The following is a 20858-nucleotide window of genomic DNA, read 5'->3' as shown; positions in this document are numbered from 1 at the left end:
ATAATGTTGGCAGCATCACATATGATCTTCACAGTGCAGAGAACACAAATTAGCATCCATTACTATAATGAAATAATTTGTTAGTTTGACATGCTACAGGGAACTATGTACCTGCACATTAATGCTGTGGAAAGACTTCCTGTTCACATAGTCTCCTTCATTTATTGAAGGAGCAATGATTGGAATGTGAGTGCCATCTGTACAGCCAATCACGCCTGGGAACCCTGAAAATAAATGTGCAATTTAAGTAGTAGTCCAAGTATCACCACATCATACATTAAGTTTTGGTCATCCTGATACCTGCAATTTTGTGGCATCCCTCTTTGATAAATCTTGTGGGTCTGTGACCGGGGAACACCACAGACGAGTACAGGAGACGTTTCAGTGCAACTGTAACATTCCTGACTGCCCGACAGACGGTAGCCTTGGAAACGTGCTCAGCGTCACCAATATTATACAGAAAGCTCCCGTTTGCAAGAAACCGAAGTGCAATACAAATAATATGCAATGGACTGAGCGCATGTCCGCGATGTGTCACATGCGTAATATATGGCCTGAGGATGTTATCCAAATAAATTATAGATTGTGCTGAGAAACGGTAACGTTCGCACAGAAAATCATCAGGAAATGATAAAATGTCCAAACGCGCTCTGATCACTCTCTCCCGGCGGAGAGCTCTGCGGAGAATTTGGGCTTCACGATCTACTGGCTCTTCAAGGAAGTGGCACGCCATGTCCGACACTTCCTACTGTCAGGTTTCCGACAAAGGGGCGGAGACAGTCAGGGTTAGTTGTGGTAAACCTGCTAGGGGGCAGGTTAGCTTCACGGCGTGTGTCGTCATAGTGACTCACTCAGGCTGCAGCTGAACTCGCTTTGTGAAACCGAAAACCCAGAGTTTTCGTTAACTCAGGGTATACTTACTCAGTTTTTCCACTAAACCGGCTTCCTGAAACAGGGCCCAGGTCAGTTGGATGGTGTGAGCTGGCTGATCTACGTTCCACAGGTTTGGATGGAGCGGGATGGCAGGCCGGTGAGGCACGGAGAGATTTCCAGAGTGAAGGTAAGTTGTTCGAGGTCCAAGGGATGAGCTTAAGGTAGAGTAAGAGACGTGGAAAACTAAGGCACACGAGAACAGGGGACATAAAAGCCAGCTCCAACATGGAGTAGCTGACTAACTGGTGGAGAAGGAACGTCAGTGTGAGGCTTAAATATCTCCAGCCTGATTGCCAAAAATCAGCTCCAGGTGAGTGGAGCAGATGAAGAGATTATGGGCCTGCTTGGGGCGGATATGAAAGAGGTTCAAGAACCTGGTGGAAATTTGCAGCCACTCACCTCGATTGTAACGGAATGACACACCAGTAAACTCCACTGATTTGTTGTTTGTTTGAGTTGATGCTCCCCACTCAGGCTCTCAGCAGCTTTGGGTAAGTGGACAGTAAAGGTACTGCAGGCAGGTCTTGCAAAATAAAAAAGCACATTCTTGAAGGTTAGATGTTTATTCCACCTCAGCTGTGGGATGAACAGTGTGAAAAAGCTGTTTCATGGATTCTATTTGCAGGTTTACGTCCTGTTTGAGTCTCACTTTGCTCATATTTGAAGCTCATCATCAGAAAGTAACAAAGCATACAAACTCTGAGAGAAATTAAATTTGACTCAGTTGACATGATGGAAAATTTGTAAACAGAAGAGGAAGTGAAGACTATACAACAAAGGCCGGTCAGACAAACATTTAGTACATGCAGCTAGCAGCTGTGGTTTCCTGAGTGAAAGCTGATATCTGATGATTGTTGGCTGATATCTATACAAACCATCATGTTACAGAAACTGAAAACATCTCTACTTGATTTCCTCTTCACAACATGACAAACAAATATCAAATAAAACCAAAACACAAAAGAAGATGAGTGAACTCTTCCTGTCGCCTAAACAACACATGAAACTGTGGACAGACCTGAACAGATTTGATTTGAGAGTCAGTCAGTGAGAGCTCACACTCTGTTAGTGTGTCTATCTGTGACAGATGAGTGAAGCACTTCAGTGTTTACACTCAGTGTTTGTCCTGGACCATGGTTCACTTCATCAACTCACCTGCAGTGCAGACAGCAGCAGCACACACACACCTGCAACAGGAGGTCAGAGGTCACTGAAGGTCAGAGGTCACTAAAGGTCAAAGGTCATTTAAAGACACTGTTAATTTAATGTTACAGTCACATAGTCTTTGGCTGTTGCCAAATTCAGAGGCCGCATTTGTAGGCCGAATACGTCACAGTGAGGCGATGAAGGTTGTTCATATTTGAAGGCTCCTCCAAATGTGGCCCACAAATGCGTCCTCTGTCTCCCCAGATTTGAAGGATGGGTCTCGCGAATCCTTCATGGGCCACCATAAATGCAGCAGCAAGGCGCATTAAGATCAAATGAATATCGTGGAGGGGAAATCAACAGAGGACAGGAAATCTCTACCTTATCCCACTGGGATTCAGCATTCTGAACAAGCTGAAGATGAGAGAGCAGAGCCTGGCTGATACCAAAATAAAGACTATCACAGTAATCAAGCCTGGATTAAATAAATGCATGAATAACTTTCTAAAGTCAGCAGATTACAAAATGTTCTTATTTTTTGCCCTGAGCTGGAAGAAGTTGGCTTTTACAACGGAATTGATTTGTTTCACAAATGAAAAACTGCCATGAAAGAAATCACTTGCAAATCTTTTAAACAGGAAGTTCTGGAGTTTTCCAAAGGGCTAAGTTCACCCTAAAGATAATAACGGGGCTCAAATCGTAAAATCTACGTTCTTTGATCATTTACATGCAAAATATTTAATGTCAACCATGATTTTAAATCATTGGGTTAATCTAGCAAAGCTGCACCAGCTGTTTGTGGTCAAATAGCCGCTAAAAAGAGCTGAGTAATAGTAATAACGAGATAATAATAATAGTAATAACATCTTGGAGATTGAGAGACCAGTGACGGACATCTAGAGCAACTGTAAAATTGGCATGCAGTTTTTGCACTAAAGGAAAATCACTACCATCTCATGCGCCTACCACATTGGCGCCAGCTGTGGCCTCAAGGCTGGAGCTGGACAACAAGACCTTTCTCCATGATAACAGACTGTGTTTAGAATCTTCGTTCCCATCCTTTGCACCCCAAACACCTCTGCATGCTTATCTCCAAGGCCGAGGTCAGGGGGCAGATCTGGGCCCAGCGCATGCTACAGGACCAGATGTGCTGTCTACACCGGCTTACCCCCACCCCTGTTGCTTGTGCTTCTATGGTGTATTAAGATTCATTGAGCGCTTAGAACAGGTACTGCTGAAGGGATTGGCTGAACAGCTGTCCCAATCCAAGGAATGGGTACGAGTGCAAGGATAGGTTGTGTCTTGGCCACTGTCACCCTGGGAAGTAGGGACAGGCATGGGAAGTAGTTGGACACCAGCCAGGGTGCAAAGGTGGACTGGGCCTTGGATGTCCTCACGCTGGGAGCAGGTGACAGCTGGACACTAGCTGTTGCTACCTGAGGAACTGATATGGTTGCAGGGACAAGCGGAGCCCTAGCTGCTCTAGGCAACTGGGACTGACTGGACCACAGCGACCACCATTCAGGGAACTGGAAAGGGTGCAGGGGAAGGCAGGGTACAAGCCTCTCTGTGAGCAGGAACAGGCAGAGAGACAGGCTCTAGGATGGTCACGGGAGGGCAGAAACAACCAGAAAGAAAGAAAGCAGGGAAACTATAACTGATACGGGAAAATTCGACTGAACCACACGGCGTTGTTGAGGTGGAACTGCTGAGTGAAACAAAGCTGACCTTGAGGAGACAGGCATTTGAGGAGGGAGGTTGTAGGTAGTCTTCTTCCTTCTACTCATCATCATCATTCTTAGTTTACTGTAGTTCATGAGGTCATGGTATTTCATTCTCAGTAATAATTTGATCCAGTTCAGCACACTCTCATGTTCTGTCAGACACTGTTTATCTTTTCTTTCTTCATGGCGGGAAACAGTCCACAACGTTCGAACAGCAGTTAAACTGAACTTAAACACATAAAACACTTCGTGGTTTATCACACCGGTTGTTTTACCTTTGATCATTTCCCACTGGTGTCAACAAGGAAGCCCTGTCACGCAGAGACTTCAGCTTCTCTCATCAGTTAACCACACGAGCAGCACCTGTTTTGATGTGGGTGAATGAACACTCGACTCTGGGAAAAAACAGCTACTGACTCAGGTGACTTCACCATTTATCTGCTTTTGATGTGACTGCTGCATCTCACACAGGAGAACTTTCTCCCGTCACTTTGGTGACTCTGCATCTTCATCAGCTCCTCGTGTGGAATCCAAAAGGTGGCCTAACCTCGTCTTTGATCTCTCTCTGAGCGACAACTTTATTTTTCACCAAACACACATGGATAAAGAAAATTTCCCACATTTATTTTGGAAAAGGGCAGACGTTCATACTAACCTGAACTGCCTCACACTATGTACCAATCACATTCTTCCAGTGCAGCGATCTGTTGAAGCTGCAGGATCAGTGCCACGGCTGTCTGACACTGTCACTGTCCCATTTTTCAAACAGTGAATCGACCACAGAGACCACAGTAAAGGTTTAGTGGAAACCAGTGACAACGTTAACTGTAAAACAGGAAACTAGCGACAGAGCTGCAGACCTGCTGTGGATCCTGCGTTCCTGTCCCACTTTCAAAACTTTTGATATATTTGAGGTAAAAATATTTTTTCCATGACCACATGTTACGACCTCAAAGTAGTGATGCTGTTTAAAACAAATAAAAACAGAATCCAATGATTTTCAAGTCTCATATTCTCTCAAAGACAGAAAACCAAACACATATCAGAAGTGTCATTTTGTAATGCTCCTGTACAGCCTCGCCTTTTAACATCATTCTGGAAATGTCTGTGAACTGAGGACAGCAGCTTTTGGACTTTTTGGGAGTGGGATGTTGCTCCATCCGTGTCTGATGGAGGGTTTTAGCCGCCCAGCAGTCCTGGCTCTTCTTTGTCCTGCTTCTGGTTTCATGATGCTCCAGATGTTTTCATTGATGAAAGATCAGGACTGCAGGCAGGCCAGTTCAGCACCTGACTCTCCTACTATGAAGCTGCGCTCCTGGAATAGGTGGTGTGGTGAACTGTGTTCATTGACAGTCATTTCTGGAAGTGTTCCTCCTCCAGCTGTTGGTCTTTGGTACCACTTGGTTTTCTCTTCTTTTAACCTGGTTTTGGTATTGTGTTGTTAATAAAATATAAGATTTACAAATCTTTGTATTCTTTGTTTATTTACACATTTTTTAAATTTAAAATTTTTAGAAAATGGGTTTACATTTAAATTTGTCCAGAACAAGAAGCTTTCAGATTAATTTAGAGACAGAGGTCAAATACACATGGCAGCATGAAGAGGAGAAAAAAAGTCTCATCTTCTTCAACTCTCAATTTCTCTTGCTTTTATCGCTCATTTATGTCACCTGCTAGAATGTGTACCTGTAGTGTTTATGCTCAGTCTGGAGTAAATCACTTCTGGTTGGATGACTGACATCTTATTGGCTGACTCTCTAATGGTGACCTCGGCATATGCGACATCATTTGTAGAGGCTGGCTGGTGTCTCCCTGCAGAAATGATGTGATGTGAATGAACGTTGGTGATCACTTCACTGCTGTAGGATGTTTAGAAGACCGTCATAGACAGTCTGATGTTACAGGTACAGGATTCAGGAGCAAAGACTGGTTGATTATGGATTAAGCAGAGCCATGATGGCAGCATCAGAGTGATGAGACCACAGAACACTGTTCCTGTATCATACCACCTTAACAAGTGACAGCCAATCGGGAAAAACAACCCAAACTGGTGTTTGTGTCTGTGGGGTTTTAGTCTGAATCTCATTTCTAGGGAGCGATCCTAAAATTGAAACCCTGATGGAAGCTGTCTGGACGTGACTTTGAATGAGAGATAAGCCAAGTTTATATCAGTAATACTTTTCATTTTTATGGACCCACTTCCAGAACTTTTAAAACTTTTCAATTGGGCCATGGGAACGCATCAGTCTAAAGATGTTGGGACCCAGTGCTCTACAAAATAAATGCAGACAGGAAAGTCCCTCAGATTTTCTCAAGTGAAATTTCAAAATATTTTAATTTGCTGCTTGAACCAAAAGAGCCCAGGTGGGTCAGACAGATATCATACCTGTGTGTTTCTTCCAAAGAAGCTGAACTAGAACCAAAACCAGAACCACAAGGACCAGAGAACCTACAGTAACTATGACTGGGATGATGAAGGAGGGATTAGGAAGAGGAGGAGGAGAACAGGAGATATGGATGTTTGCTGATGTTTTTGTTGTTGGTGGTGTTGGTGTAGTAGGATCTGCAGGAAAGATATGAAGCTGGGTCATTCAGTTTGTTATCTTCTCAACAGGTTTAAGCTTTAAGAGGAAACAGTGTTCTGACCTCTGACCCTCAGAAAGCTCTGAGGAGATGATCCAAACTCATCAGTAGAACACCAGTAGAGACCTTCATCAGACTGCTGCACGTTAATGGTGATGAGTTTCTCTGATTTAGGTCCAACAGGACGTCCATTAAAGTAGAAATAAGCTGCGACTGTGCCACCAATTTTGTTTTTACAGCGTAGAGTGACATCACTTCCTGTCCTCACAGGAAGTGCAGGGATCTCCAGGATCACTTCTTTATCTGAGGAAAAGACCCACAGAGTGATGTAGAGGTGGTATAACAGTGTGCTGTTAGTCTGATGAAATGAACGACTTCATTACCTGATACAGTGATGTTGACTTCTTCACTCTTCTCTCCAGCTTCACCTTCACACCAGTAAACTCCACTGACTGGGCTGAACTCATCAAAAACACAGGATGGACCATTGAACCTCCCGAAGCCCCGCCCCCCTGCTCCACATGACTCAGTCCCACTTCCTGTGTCCCTCTTCACCGTCCATCCATCAGAGCCCAGCTGACCGTCACATGTCAGAGACACTGAGGCTGCTGTGAAGAACTGCTGAAGGTTTGGACTGACGCTCAGAGAGACTGGAGGACAGACGGACAGTTTCTATCAGTGTTTACACTCAGTGTTTGTCCTGGACCATGGTGCACTTCATCTACTCACCTGCACAAACAGTCAGTGCAGACAGCAGCAGCACACACACACCTGCAACAGGAGGTCAGAGGTCACTGAAGGTCAGAGGGCAGGAACCTGTTTCAATCTGGTCTTGTTCCAAAAACATCACATTAAAGGGGGGAGACCTGTAATTCACTTTTAAGGTTCCTTTTAGGTTTTAAAAGTACATTTAGACTTATAAACATCACACAAAGCGCCAGCTCAGTTTTAACACATGCTGACGAAACTATGTTGGTACACTTGGTCTGAATGAGGTGGGCGTCATATCTGTTTTGACAATCTAACACCCTGCACCTAAATATTTCCCAAACTAAGCAGATTTTGGGGAATTGTTGATTATTGGAAGCAGAAGAGAAACTGCTCCCCACTCAGGCTTCATGAAGACTCAGCAGTTTGGGGTGGATGGGCAATGGGGAATAAAAGAGTAAGGGGTACAGCAGGCAAGAAAAGCATTCTCAGGATTAAACAGTCAGAACTTATAAACCAAAGCCATGGGATAAGGGTTAGTTGTTTATTCAGCATCAGCTGCTGAATCAAAACCTGGAGAAGCTGCTTCATTGATCTTTATTCACAGGTTTGAGTCCCAGTTTGCTTCTGTTTGAAGCTCATCATGAGAAAAATAACAAAATACACAAAAGTAAGGTAAATGACAAAAAAACAGTCTCCAGTCCTTTCATTAGAGTCCACATGAAGGAAAGTTTGCTCTCTATAGTGGAAGTGAAGACTACATAACAGAGGCAGACCAGAGGAGCATGTGGTACCTGCAGCTAGCAGCTGTGGTTTCCTGAGTGAAAGTTGATCTTCGATAAAAAAAAAGAGGTTGCCTGACTTCTCTACAAGTCAACATGTTAAAGACAACAAACTGGATATGAAGGTCCAACTCTCTGAGTCCAGAACACACGATGGATCTGAACTTTGAGATGAAAAAAGGTTCTGAGCAGCAAAACATACAAACTGTTGATGAGACAACTTCAAGTCACATACAAACACACTTTCATTGTCCTTCTTTCACCTGTCAGGAACAAATTTCTCTTCATTTGGTGCCTCTGAGTTAAAAGTGTGAGCTGCCGTAAAAAAACAAACACATTTTACTTGATTTCTGTCAAACTTGACAAACAAATATCAAATAAAACAACAAAAACACTAAAGAAGAAGAGTGAACTCTTCTTCTCGCATAAACGTAACTTCAGACTTTGGACAGACCTGAAGAGATTTCATTTTAGAGTCAGTCAGTGAGAGCATCCAGCACACACTCTGTTACTGTGTTATAAGATAAATGAACGCTATGAGTGAGTGAAGGATTTCAGCGTTTGACTCACCGAGGAGCAGAGACACAGATGAAGTCTTCATCTTGTCGGGACGACGACTGGCAGCAGAGTGACACCTTCAGCTTCACCACTTCCCTGTCAAGATCATCACGCTGCTGCTTCTGGACAGCGAGGACGAGGAAGAGCTGGTGATGCGCAGTTAGCTGATTTGGATCAAAGCTAGCTCCTTATTTGGTACAGAGGAGGGAAGTAGAGGGCGGAGGTGGCTGTGAGCTGGGGTTTAAGAAGCTGCTGTACATCCAATCATCCAATCAACACTTAGGAACTCTTTCAAACCAGCAATCAGCAGCATCCACCTGCCTCAACAGTCAACACACACATATCCATACTCACATCTCAGAGAAAGCAGAGAAAGATGCACACCATCCCAAGTAATTTCCCCATGGGGATCAATAAAGTATCCATTATTATTATTATTATTATTATTATTATTATTATTATTATCCCGTGGGAGGAGCCAAACGTCTAAAAATATTTGACCATGTGATCATGTATCATGAAATTTATCCCCACCCCAAAATCAAACATTTCTCCCCTAAAAGAAATGGACTTGGGGTTCAGAGTGTGTTTGGGGAGTGTGGGTTCATTTTTGCTTGTCTCCACACTGGGTGAGTGCTGATTATTTGTATATGTGTGTATGAGGCTGGTGCATGTTTGTGTCTGTGTGTGCATGTTTGTCTATGTCTATGTGTCAAGTCAGGTCTCACATACTGGCTCACTCCCGGCGGCTGCTTGGCAGGGCCTGGCATCCATGACTCCGTCAGGCTACTTTGGGGGGTGGAGGGCCCTCAAACCTCGGGCCTCGGTCTGCTCTGGTGCAGCTGGCTGCCGGCCCTCTCTGACTTCTGCACTGTGGCTGCTCGGTGACATCCCATATAGGCATCTCTTCAGCTCTTTCAAGGTGGGTGGAGCATCTGCCCATCCGGTGGTCCTGGGGGGGGGCTGAATCTATGACTCCCCACACTCACTATCATATCTTTACACGGAAAAACCTTTTGAATACAAGTGCACACAGGTGTGCGTCAAGATGAACCGAATCAACCTTTTTGGGACTGCAGGGAAGCGCACTGGCTGCCTCGAGAGCGAAATGCCGTGACCTGTTATTGGAGATACAACATCAGGAAATCTTTATATGGTATTAACCTGCTGTGCCCAGAAAATGGCACAGCTCATGGTGTGTTTGAAAAGCTGGGAAATCTAATATTGGATGCACTTAAGCTGCAACTGGGAACCAGCAAAGTAACACATTCACATTTAATGAAGTTTGGTGTGAGTGAGCAAGTATTTCACTGAGGCAGTTCAGTTCAGGGGGATGTGTAGGCTGGGATATCATCCACGTAGGCTTCTAGTTGAACAGCGTTGACCAGCCTCATCAGGAATGTTGCTCGTTCACGTCTGCTAAATTTTTAAATCCAAAACTTCAATTATATTGTACGAAATGGTCAGGTGTGACAAAAGCATGTATGCATGATTACAGTTTTTACTGCCACGAGGACTGGACCGTGGATAAGCTGTCGGTCCACCGTTTACCTCAGCTGTCAATGCTGGAGCTGAGAAATGTCCACTTTTATTTACTCTCAAACAGGGTGTAAAACTTTGTGCAAGTTAATAAAGCTCACTGCTGACCGAGGACAGCCATGCTGAGGTGAGCTGTCGACGATATGCTAAACTGTTGGTTAGCGTTGGTATTAGCCTCTGTTAGCCTCTGCTAGCTGCAAACAGCAGCTAACAGAGGCTTTTCCACTTTCCTTGAAGTGGATCCTTCATCATTTGTTTCTATTCATGTTTTTTTGGCAGTTCTAGTAAATTGTAAACTCAATCAAGAAAATCTGGATAAATGACAGATTTGTGTATGAAATGTTTTTAAGTATAGTTTTTAAAGTACTTCATCTGCAAACAGACTGTTTTTCAATGAGGCCTAATACTTTTCTTATGTTGAAAGCTGATAGAGGACAGGGTTTGATGAATGTCTGTGAGAGATTAGAGATTCAGAACAGAAACGCTAAGGCTGCTAGTGTTTGTCTTTGGACCATTTTTCTTGTATCCACTGATATTAGCTAATAAATGTACGGTCTGTACATTTCTTCTGTGTGTGATGATGATTTATTTGTATAAAGAAAAAACTAGCTGTCACAACACAAATCAGTCAAATGTCTGATGTTCTACATATGTATATGTGTTACAGTGCTGCATTTCTGTCCTGACCTTTGACCCCATGCTCAGACTAAAGGTTCACACAAGCTGGTGTGTAAAAACAGCTAACAATGCATTTCTGTGTAAAGCATCATTTGTAGTAAACATTTAATGCCTGTTTCAGTTTTACACAACCTGATGGAAAAGAGAAGGAGAGCAAAGGTCAGTGAAGGGAACGACTGTAGTGCAAATACAGGTGATGTCAGTGAGGATGTGACCCTGCTGCCCTCTCCTAAACAGAGGAGACATTGTTACCCCAATACTGTCAGGCCAACTGTTGTGATATTTTGATACCACGGTAGCATTTACAGGATATTGTTTTATTGTGATATTATACAGAAAAGAGTTACTCAATAAGGCCCATTTAATAGTTGTTTTTCTCTTTCTCTCTGACCCAAGAATTAATGTGTAGGACTCACAGGCTGGTACCCCAAGGTCGAAAATACCACAGAGACGAGACCACTTCCTTACTCCCATCCTCCCTTCTTCTTTATCTCCTGGAAAAGGCTCGTTAAAGGCTAGGTGGTTTGTTTCAGAATTCACTAATGAAAGAACTCTGTATTTTATGTCTAGGAGTGTATTTTGCTGGGATGATCATAAATTGTAGCTGAACTGATAAACTACACACAGGATACTTCTTTGCTCACAAGGCAGGAAGACGTTTCCTTATTTGGTCTGTACCGGTTTGAACTGAGAACTTGCTGACACACGAACCTTTTTTTCTCTATATAAGCTGTTGTATACTTAATAAACCTTTGAGTCGATTTGGGAAGACAACCTGAAGCAGTCTGTGTTTCCTTGTTCTCCCAAGCTGCTCCCGACGTCGTAACTAACCCAGCTGAATGGCATACCTGAGTGTTACTTTAAATAATTAGGAATCTTAGAAGGAAAGGACAGAACTCTGCTTATCGCTCGTGCCTTGGAGGGAAAACCGGGATGGACATTTTTTCCTTCAATTTGGCGTCAGAAGTGGGATGGACTGACAGAAGGTAAATATGCGTCTTTCATATTTATATAAAGACCGTATTATACCTCTCTCAGTGATCGATCCATAAAAAAAACGGGATATGCTGACGAAGTTTCACTTAGTGATCCAGAGAGATACACTGACGACTTCCTCAGTCCCCGAATAAAGTAAATTAACCCTTGTGTGGTGTTGGTGGACACAGGAAGTTGCCTGTTGTCTTGAAACGTACGTTAAAAAGTGAGAAGTTGCTCACTCAGAAAAAGTGACACAGGAAGTTGCCTGTTGTCTTGAATATTTCTCGTTAAGTGAGAAGTTGCTCACCAAAAAGTGACACAGGAAGTTGCCTGTTGTCTTGAAACGCACGTTAAAAAGTGAGAAGTTGCTCACTCAGAGAAAGCTAGTAAATAATTAAATTTAATTTTGTTAAAAAAATAAAAAATAAAAAATAAAAATAAAAAAACAACGAAAGAAAACTGAAAACGGGTCTCACAGACCCGATTACCATACAAGGGTTAAAAGCAGTAAATTAAAAGCAGAAAGACACAGGAAGTTGCCTGTTGTTTTACGAGAAGTTGCTCGTTAAGCGAGAAGTTGCTCGCTAAGTGAGAGTTGCTCACCCAAACAAAAATTGCTAGCAATAAATTTAAAGTGACCTCAGCTGTGCCGCAGCGAAAATACTAACCTAAATCCTCCTAGCGTGTAAACCCCTCTGGAAATCACTGAACATGGGTCAGAATTATTCAAAGACCACAGAAAGGTCCGATAAAAAATCTAAAGTACCTGTAAAACCAAAAATTAATAAAATACAAAATAAAGTCTCAAATAACGGCTCAGTATAACTCCCATTTCCGGTTACGTGTAACCTACGTCCGCGAATCGGTGAAGACGTCCATGATCACGTATCCAGAACATGCGGAAGTGCTTATGTGACTGACTTTGTTTACAACTTACGGACTGTAAGTTCAATGCATTCTAATTTATTTCCGGAGCCTTATCCCGAACGATTATCGCCAGAAAACAGGTCAGTAGAAATGTTGAATATCATTTGTGATAAGAAAAGTAGTCTGCTTAAAAAGTCCTGTAGAAAATATATGATAGAATGCCGCGACGTGATGCATCAAATGTTACCGCTATGGAAAAAGGGACCGGAACCAGGTGTAGATACTTTTACATCAAATAAAACTAGTGCAGGCTCCAGCATAGAAAATAAATCTACCGCGGGAAAAGCTAGTCTTGCATGCTCAGCCATTCAGCCCACAGCCCCGCCGCCTTACGAAGATGAGACCGAATTAATAGTTGCTGCCGCGGCCGCATGCAAACAACGTCAGCGCTTTGATCCAACCAGCTTAAAAGACAGTGACAAAAAACCTGAATCACATGCAACGGGTCTCAGCCACCTAATTGAACAAGATCAGGAAAAACAATATATACGCCGCGAGGAAGAATTAGCAGAACATAGAAAGAGAGAAAAACTTTTGAAAGAAGAATGTGAGGAACTTATGAAAAACAATTTAGACGTCTATGAAGAAAAACTTTTGCATCAGGCAGTGTCCACAATAGACACCCACATGAAACGCCACGATATCGTAGCTAGAGGTTTAGAGGTAGCTAAAGAAATACCTGTTACCCGAACTTTAATAAAGACTTATCTAAAAGGAAAAAAGGAAAAACAAAGCCGGAATGACAAAGGTCCTCACGCCAACACTCGCGGTAGTAAACAAACAGAACCAAAATCTAGTGACGTCAATGACACTTACCCCTTTATGATAATAGGAGATCAGTGTTGTATTCAGCCCCCTAAAATCTCAGAATTAGTGACAACTATTAAAGAGCTTCCCGATCCTCTTAAAAACCCTACAGCCTTTGTCTCTGCACTACAGAGAAGTACCAGATATCACCATTTGGGTGGTCCGGATTACAGGTACATATTGTGTCAATGCATTCCTGGAGTAACCGAGTCACAACTCATAAGAGAGATAGGTGAATTAGACCCAAAGCATGATAAAGCATCCACAACTGCAGAGTTTTTGTGGGTAAATAATGACAAAATCACCGATTTCTTTAAGAATCTAAAGAAATTCCTGCTAACAATGTCCAGAGACAAAATTGACTTAAATGCAGTAACTATGTGTAAACAGAAGCCTGATGAATCTATCCTAGTATTCATAAAACGCTTTATGCACTGTTGGACAAGCTAGAGGTGCAAATTTAGCTCAGTTTTCCAGCAGCCGCAGACACCCAGAGCAAAAATGAATTTGTGTATTTCATTTAACATAAAGGGTGAAATGTTTGCTGACACTGATAACAGCTTATGTTTTCTCTGCCCTATGTACCGACATGATGGAGAAGGAACATCCTCTGTGTCAGCTGGACCCTCAGCAGAGAATGAACTCAACATCCTTTTTGTCCGGTACTCTATGTCACACACTGTGCCAAAAAAACGTGTACAGACGCCACTACCAGGTAATCCCATGACTGGGAGCCACACTTTTGTTTCTCTCACACTTTTCAACAACATGATAACTGCTCACACAAGTGAAGGTCAAACAGTGATTTTGTCACATAACTCAGACATAGTTTATGACATAACTACACCATGTCGTCACATAGATCTAACCTACCCTATCGACTGTACTATTTCTGCACTTACGTTGCCAGCTGAATACCAGAATATGACATTATGGTCTAAAAGTGAGAATGAGATAGGATTTATTGACTGTACACTTTATCACGTACACGTATTAAAACACAACAAGCCAGTATATGTCAAGCAACATCCCATTTCTGCCGAAAAAGCCGCAGCCCTAGATGTCATGATAGGAGATTTATTGACTACAGGAGCAATAAAGCCCACACTCCTGTCAATCCTGTGCCAAAGCCTAACAAACCTGGCGTATGGCGTTTCATACAAGACTTAAGGCAAATTAATGCAGTCAACATTCCTCTGCCACCTCTCGTTTCAGATGTTCACAGCATATTGACATGCATTGCATACACATTTTACCGTGGTGGATTTATGCTCCGCTCCTTTTTCTCAGTACCTGTGCATGAAGACACACAGCCGTTATTTGCATTCACACATAGAAATAAGCAGTACACTTGGACTCGTTTGCCTCAAGGCATGATAGACAGCTCTGCTGCTTTCTCAATGGTGCTTCACTCCTCCAGGGCTGCACCCTGATCCACATGTGGATGACCTCCTCCTCTGTGCTGAAAGTGAAAAACTATGTCAAACTGCTACACACATGCTTCTCCAGCACCTCCAAAAGACTGGCCACAAAGCATCAGCAAAGAAAATGCAGTACTGTCAGACTTCTGTTCAATATTTGGGATTCACACTGTCTCACGGAAAACGTTCCATGACTGCAGACAGGGTCAAAGCTGTGACCTCTGTCCCTCGTCCCACTACACAGAAGGAAATGTTGTCCTTCCTGGGCATGGTGAACTATTGCAGACAGTGGATACCAGACTGTTCTTTTCATGACCACATTCTGCGTGACTGTTGTAAAAAAGACAAGCCTCCTCGAATACTGTGGTCCACAGAAATGACTGCCTCTTTCAATGCATTAAAGGGAGTGCTGACCTCCGCCACTCAAAGGTGCTGCCTGAATTGTTCAGGAATGCCGGCCTGCCTGAGGGCAGTAGCAGCTTGCTCTATCATGATAAGGGACTGCGAGAAGCTTACACTCTCACATGACACTATTCTACACACCAATCACCAGGTCACGACCATTCTAGCAAACATAACTACACAACATATACAAATCTCACTATAAAAGCGAGCAGCACACCTGATTCGCCAGCACATTTATTGATCCTATGCTGTGTTCTTCTGACCGACAGGATGGCTCAGACAGGCTTGACGATCATGACTGCATGACACGTATACAGGAATCCACAGCACCACGTCCAGATTTAGAGCAAACACCTATCCCAGACTCAGCCACGGTTTATGTGGACGGGTCCTGTTCAAGGCCGAGTGACAACTCATTTCTTTGTGGCTATTCAGTGGTAACAGTGCCTGACATCATACTAGAGGCTCACTCATTACCATTTCACTCAGCACAAAAAAAGCAGAGCTCATGGCTTTAATACGCGCCTGTGAGCTACATTTGGATAAGCATGTGACAATTTACGCAGACAGCCGCTATGCATTTGGCGTTGTGCATGACTTTGGCACATTGTGGAGACAGAGAGGATTTAGATCTGCTGATGGAAAATAAATTGCTAAATTCTGATTTTGTTCAAAGACTTTTTCAGGCTATACAGCTACCATCGGCCATTGCAGTTGTAAAAACGAAAGGACACAGTACAGCTGACACAGACGAAGCAACAGGTAATGCCTTAGCAGACGTGACAGCCAAGGCTGCAGCTGCATCACAGCTCCCACCTCCACAGGAAGTATTATCTGTGCCCCTACAGCTGCCACTTGTTACACTCCCAGACTATTTAGACACAAATGTTGATTTAAAATTCATACAAGAGCAGGCCTCTGCATGTGATTACACCTATTGGGAGAATAATGACTGTACCTTAGATGACAGAGATGGCTTATACAAAATCTTAAGGGTTTGATTGCCCTCCCATATTCCCTGATGCCAGTCCTTGCCCGACATTTTCACTGTGTGAGTCATGTCGGACAAAGAGGGGTAATAGGGGCAATAAAATCAAGATTTGTAATTGAAAAAACATCACATGCAGTAAAAAGCATATTAGCAACCTGTCTAACATGTGCGCGAACTAATGTAGGTAGCTCAAAAGCAAAACATCAGCATTTACCACAACCAGATTTTCCATTTCATACATTACAAATTGATTTCACACATATGCCAGCACAAGGAAGCATCAAGTACTTACTGGTAATAGTGGATCAATTTAGTAAATGAGTAGAAGCTTATCCAACCTCAAAAGAAACTGCAGAAGTAGTCTATCAAAAGTTGAGCAATGAAATAATACCCAGATTCGGAATACCTCACCAGATTAACAGTGATAGAGGATCTTCATTCACATCAGAAGTAATTCAAAAGTGTGCTAAAACTTTAATGACCTGGGTCAAATTACTTCCTCAAGTCCTCTGTGAGATTAGAATGACTCCATCTGCAGTAACCAAATTATCTCCATTTGAAATAAGATTATTTCCAACACCATGGTCAGCTTCCAGAGGGGCACCACTAGTAGAAGGTGATGTATATTGCATTGTCCACTGATGTTCACAACCTGGTAGAAAAACTGAATAATAACTATCAGAAAGTTTGTCTCTCTCAGCCTTTCCCCTCCACAGTTCCACCAGTGGAGACAAGGAGATGCGTGTTGGAGAAGCCACTAAAACCAAGGACACTCTGGGAGGCCGCGCGTGTTCCAGCCCCAGACTGTACTGGCAGTGACGAAGAACCAGCATCCTCACAGACGGACAACCTCAGTGGATTCATGCCAGCAGGGTTAAGACCAGCCCAATCGGACCATCTCAGGCGTCGGATCAAGCAGATGACATCTCCGGCGGGCCAACGCCCGGAACCAGAGCAAATAAACACACGGGTAGATGACATCTCAGGCGAGCCAGCGCCCGGATCCAATGTACATACACACACGCAATCACTGATTAACACACAACGCCTGAAAGAGCCAAGACTCAGAGAGCTCTTTGATGCTTCACCTGAACAACAACAAGGTACTCAAACATCCAGCAGGAACAGAAAGCCAAAAGTACCACATGATGTCTAACCTGATAAAGCTAGACTCATTCCATCCTGATAATGGAGAAAATGAAATGCCCATTGTCATCATACGACGCTTATTCTGTGTCTCTCGAACCTGGGACCAGGCCAGAAGACGACTGAAGAACTGTCTTTCTTATATATTTAAGTTATTTATCATATCTATCGCATTAACCTTAGGATTTTTCTTTGCTATTTTGTATTGTAAACTGCAACCATGTTCACATTTCTGCAGGTCATATTTTGCTGACTATACCTCATGCTCTATTTTGCAAGACACCTACTTAATGCACTCATTACGTTCCCTAAAATCAGTAAATAGCAACATAGACGCCACTAATAAACCATTTTATGCACCCTCTAGAGCAGGAGCTAACGCCTGGTATGAAAATGCCAGAACAGCCGCTCGTGATTTAGGAAACAGTAACTGTTATGTCTGTTCAAAGGCTAATCCAGAACAGGTAATAGTAGGATACCCCATATCCGGTTTCCCCCTCACTGAGGGACTAGAGGAAATCGGCGGAGATAATGCTCTCCTTAAAGACACTTTACAGTTGACTCTGAGCCCTCTCGACTGCCTACTTAGACACACACACACACCAACTAACCCTGAGACTCCATTAGGCGAATTATTGAAGTTATCTAATGACACCGCAGGGACCTGCGCCCCAATGAAACGCCCCAAGAATAGGTTAAAACCCTCACTGCCCTTAGGACAGATCCCTCTCCATTTTAATACTAGTATGATATGTCTGCGCAGACTAAAGTTAACTGGCCCAGACACACACATAGATTATACAAAGGATAACTACACATTTTTCTCTGACTCCCCAGGTGCACGCTGTAATGAGACATGGCTAGCTGTCTCTGTGGCTGAAGTTGTATCATATCTGGAGGAACACACACACAGTTCAAGTTCGAGCGGAGAATCGATCATTGTTCCCCCAGACGGTGTATTAAATGATACTGACTGGGGGGAATTAGTTAAATCACACATGGTCACGCGCCTAACTAGAGCAATCCCTAATGCTTATTGGATGTGCAATAATACCCTTAGATTAGCTTTACCTGTTAATTGGACCGGTACCTGTGGTCTAGTAACCGTTGATGTATGCTGTACTTTCATTCCCAATAACACCGCCCCTAACGGTTCATTCACACAAGCTATGAATAGACTTGAAGCATTGAAGATAGAACTAATTGCCAATACAGGCCACGGTCAGTGGCTAGATAAGTGGCTACAGGACACGTTTGGAAGATGGAAGGAACTAATTGTAGCCTTTGTAACCGTTGCAGCATGTTTTTGATGATTATTGTCTGTTGTGTGATACCATGTATACGCTCTCGGAATTTTTGATATTAAGCTTGCTCGAAGGACCAGTTACAGTTATGATTTGTCTTTATATTATGTTATTACATTCTGTCTTTATACTATGTTATCATTTCATGATAAAAGGAGAGAACTGTTGTGATATTTTGATACCACGGTAGCATTTACAGGATATTGTTTTATTGTGATATTATACAGAAAAGAGTTACTCAATAAGGCCCATTTAATAGTTGTTTTTCTCTTTCTCTCTGACCCAAGAATTAATGTGTAGGACTCACAGGCTGGTACCCCAAGGTCGAAAATACCACAGAGACGAGACCACTTCCTTACTCCCATCCTCCCTTCTTCTTTATCTCCTGGAAAAGGCTCGTTAAAGGCTAGGTGGTTTGTTTCAGAATTCACTAATGAAAGAACTCTGTATTTTATGTCTAGGAGTGTATTTTGCTGGGATGATCATAAATTGTAGCTGAACTGATAAACTACACACAGGATACTTCTTTGCTCACAAGGCAGGAAGACGTTTCCTTATTTGGTCTGTACCGGTTTGAACTGAGAACTTGCTGACACACGAACCTTTTTTTCTCTATATAAGCTGTTGTATACTTAATAAACCTTTGAGTCGATTTGGGAAGACAACCTGAAGCAGTCTGTGTTTCCTTGTTCTCCCAAGCTGCTCCCGACGTCGTAACTAACCCAGCTGAATGGCATACCTGAGTGTTACTTTAAATAATTAGGAATCTTAGAAGGAAAGGACAGAACTCTGCTTATCGCTCGTGCCTTGGAGGGAAAACCGGGATGGACATTTTTTCCTTCACCAACATCAGCAATAAAACAGGGAAGATGTGGGGTTAATGCGCACTAATGTTAAAGAAGATTGTGTCACAGGGTTTTAGAGAAGCATTACATGTTAACTACAGTAGCTCCATAATGAATGAGTAACACGGGAAAAGCTGTCCTGTAAAATTCAAACAAATCAAACAGTTGGAGCTGTTTAGTAAAGGAGCCGCCTACTAATATCATGTAGAAATGTGTAAGAATTCAAGAAAATTGTTTCACTTTCTTGTACACAAACCAAAGAAACTTCCAGACATTTCACCAGAAAAAGATGAATCTGTTGATCTCACAGTTTTCCATGCTTTCATCTCCTCCAGTCTCCTCACGTAGTGCAGACTTTACTCAGTCAAGAGTCCAGCTCGTTCAAAACTCTGCTGCCACACTTTCAGCATATTTAAAAAACAGCGCTACACTGGCTACCTGTGATTTTACCATATTAATGGCTACTTTTAAAGCGTTCCTTGAGCTTGTTGAGACCCACATTACAAATGATGTTACATCCTCAGATCAGAGCCCCAAATAAAGCTTATTGTTATTCATGTTTTTATTATTGGCTCCAATGGAGAGGTTGTTGTTCAGTTCCACCTGGAAACACAGATCCCGTTTGAGTTGCCTCAGGAAGCTCATCTAGTGCAAAACTGCCAAATCAAACATGCTGAGCTACCGGCTCCACCTGTTTATTATTTATTAATAATAAATTATAGAATGTGTTACTGTTTATCTGCAAGACCTTCATTAGGAACCTGGAATTTTAAATCATTATGCTATTATTATCATTTCAAAATGCCAGTCACTGGCTGTCACTACAGGTCTGTGCTGGACTTTCAGTAACAGCCACTTCCATGCAACAACTGCCTGAAGCATAGTACACTAAAAACTCATTCTTTACAAATCCCTTTGCAGCTCTGGCAAAAGCCTGCTTTTAGTAAATGGTAGAAGGACTGGTTCTTATGTAGCACTTATATAGCGCTACTCTGACGCCACAGCCAGGGTTCAGTTTATCAGCAAGAGATTTTTATTTAAACAAAGGAATAAACTGAAGGCTTATTTTTGGCCAAGACAAACATCAAAGTTGAAGGCAGCTGGACATTTGGATGCAGAATGTACACTTTTTAAGCAATGGCAAGAAAAACAGATGAGCAGGGCCTTCATACTGAAAAACAGGACAAGCTCTAAATCTTAGCAGGGAGCTGACGGGACTGGCAGAGAGAAAATCCTCTTCTTCCCATCCTCCTTTAAATTTGATCTGGGAAACTCCATCAATAACTCAGCCCTGATGCACAAGAGAACGAGAATGAGTAGATGGTTAAAAGAGAATCCAGGAGATGGAAAGACAAGACGAATAGAGGAGCAAAGAAATTATCA

The 20858-nt window shown here is 42.8% G+C and overlaps 1 protein-coding gene and 1 long non-coding RNA gene across 3 annotated transcripts; one reads left to right on the top strand and one right to left on the bottom strand.

Moving 5' to 3' along the window:
• Positions 1-2694: 2694 nt before the first annotated feature.
• On the bottom strand, positions 2695-9208 carry LOC146673070 (uncharacterized). Its single transcript, XM_085400924.1, has 8 exons — positions 9167-9208; positions 8447-8556; positions 7116-7168; positions 6770-7036; positions 6450-6689; positions 6190-6366; positions 5490-5615; positions 2695-5224 (listed from the first exon to the last, which is right to left on the bottom strand). Exons 1-8 carry the CDS (start codon positions 9206-9208, stop codon positions 5220-5222), a joined length of 1020 nt encoding a protein of 339 aa, XP_085257050.1. The 3' UTR covers positions 2695-5219.
• A 1720-nt stretch (positions 9209-10928) lies between these two features.
• Positions 10929-18963, top strand: LOC146673069 (uncharacterized). Of its 2 annotated transcripts, none has more exons than XR_014910419.1 (2): positions 10929-12636; positions 16881-18963. It is a non-coding gene; the product is annotated as an uncharacterized LOC146673069 (long non-coding RNA). The 2 variants fall into 2 exon arrangements; XR_014910418.1 differs by lacking the exon at positions 16881-18963 and adding an exon at positions 13965-14067.
• The last annotated feature ends 1895 nt before the right edge of the window (positions 18964-20858 follow it).

Source organism: Rhamphochromis longiceps, linkage group LG3, assembly GCF_057381845.1.
Source record: "Rhamphochromis longiceps isolate RC_006_pf linkage group LG3, R_longiceps_female_GT1.1, whole genome shotgun sequence".
Lineage (NCBI taxonomy): Eukaryota > Metazoa > Chordata > Actinopteri > Cichliformes > Cichlidae > Rhamphochromis > Rhamphochromis longiceps.
The sequence above is the reverse complement of the archived record's forward strand: the minus strand, read 5'-3'. Positions and strand labels throughout refer to the sequence as shown.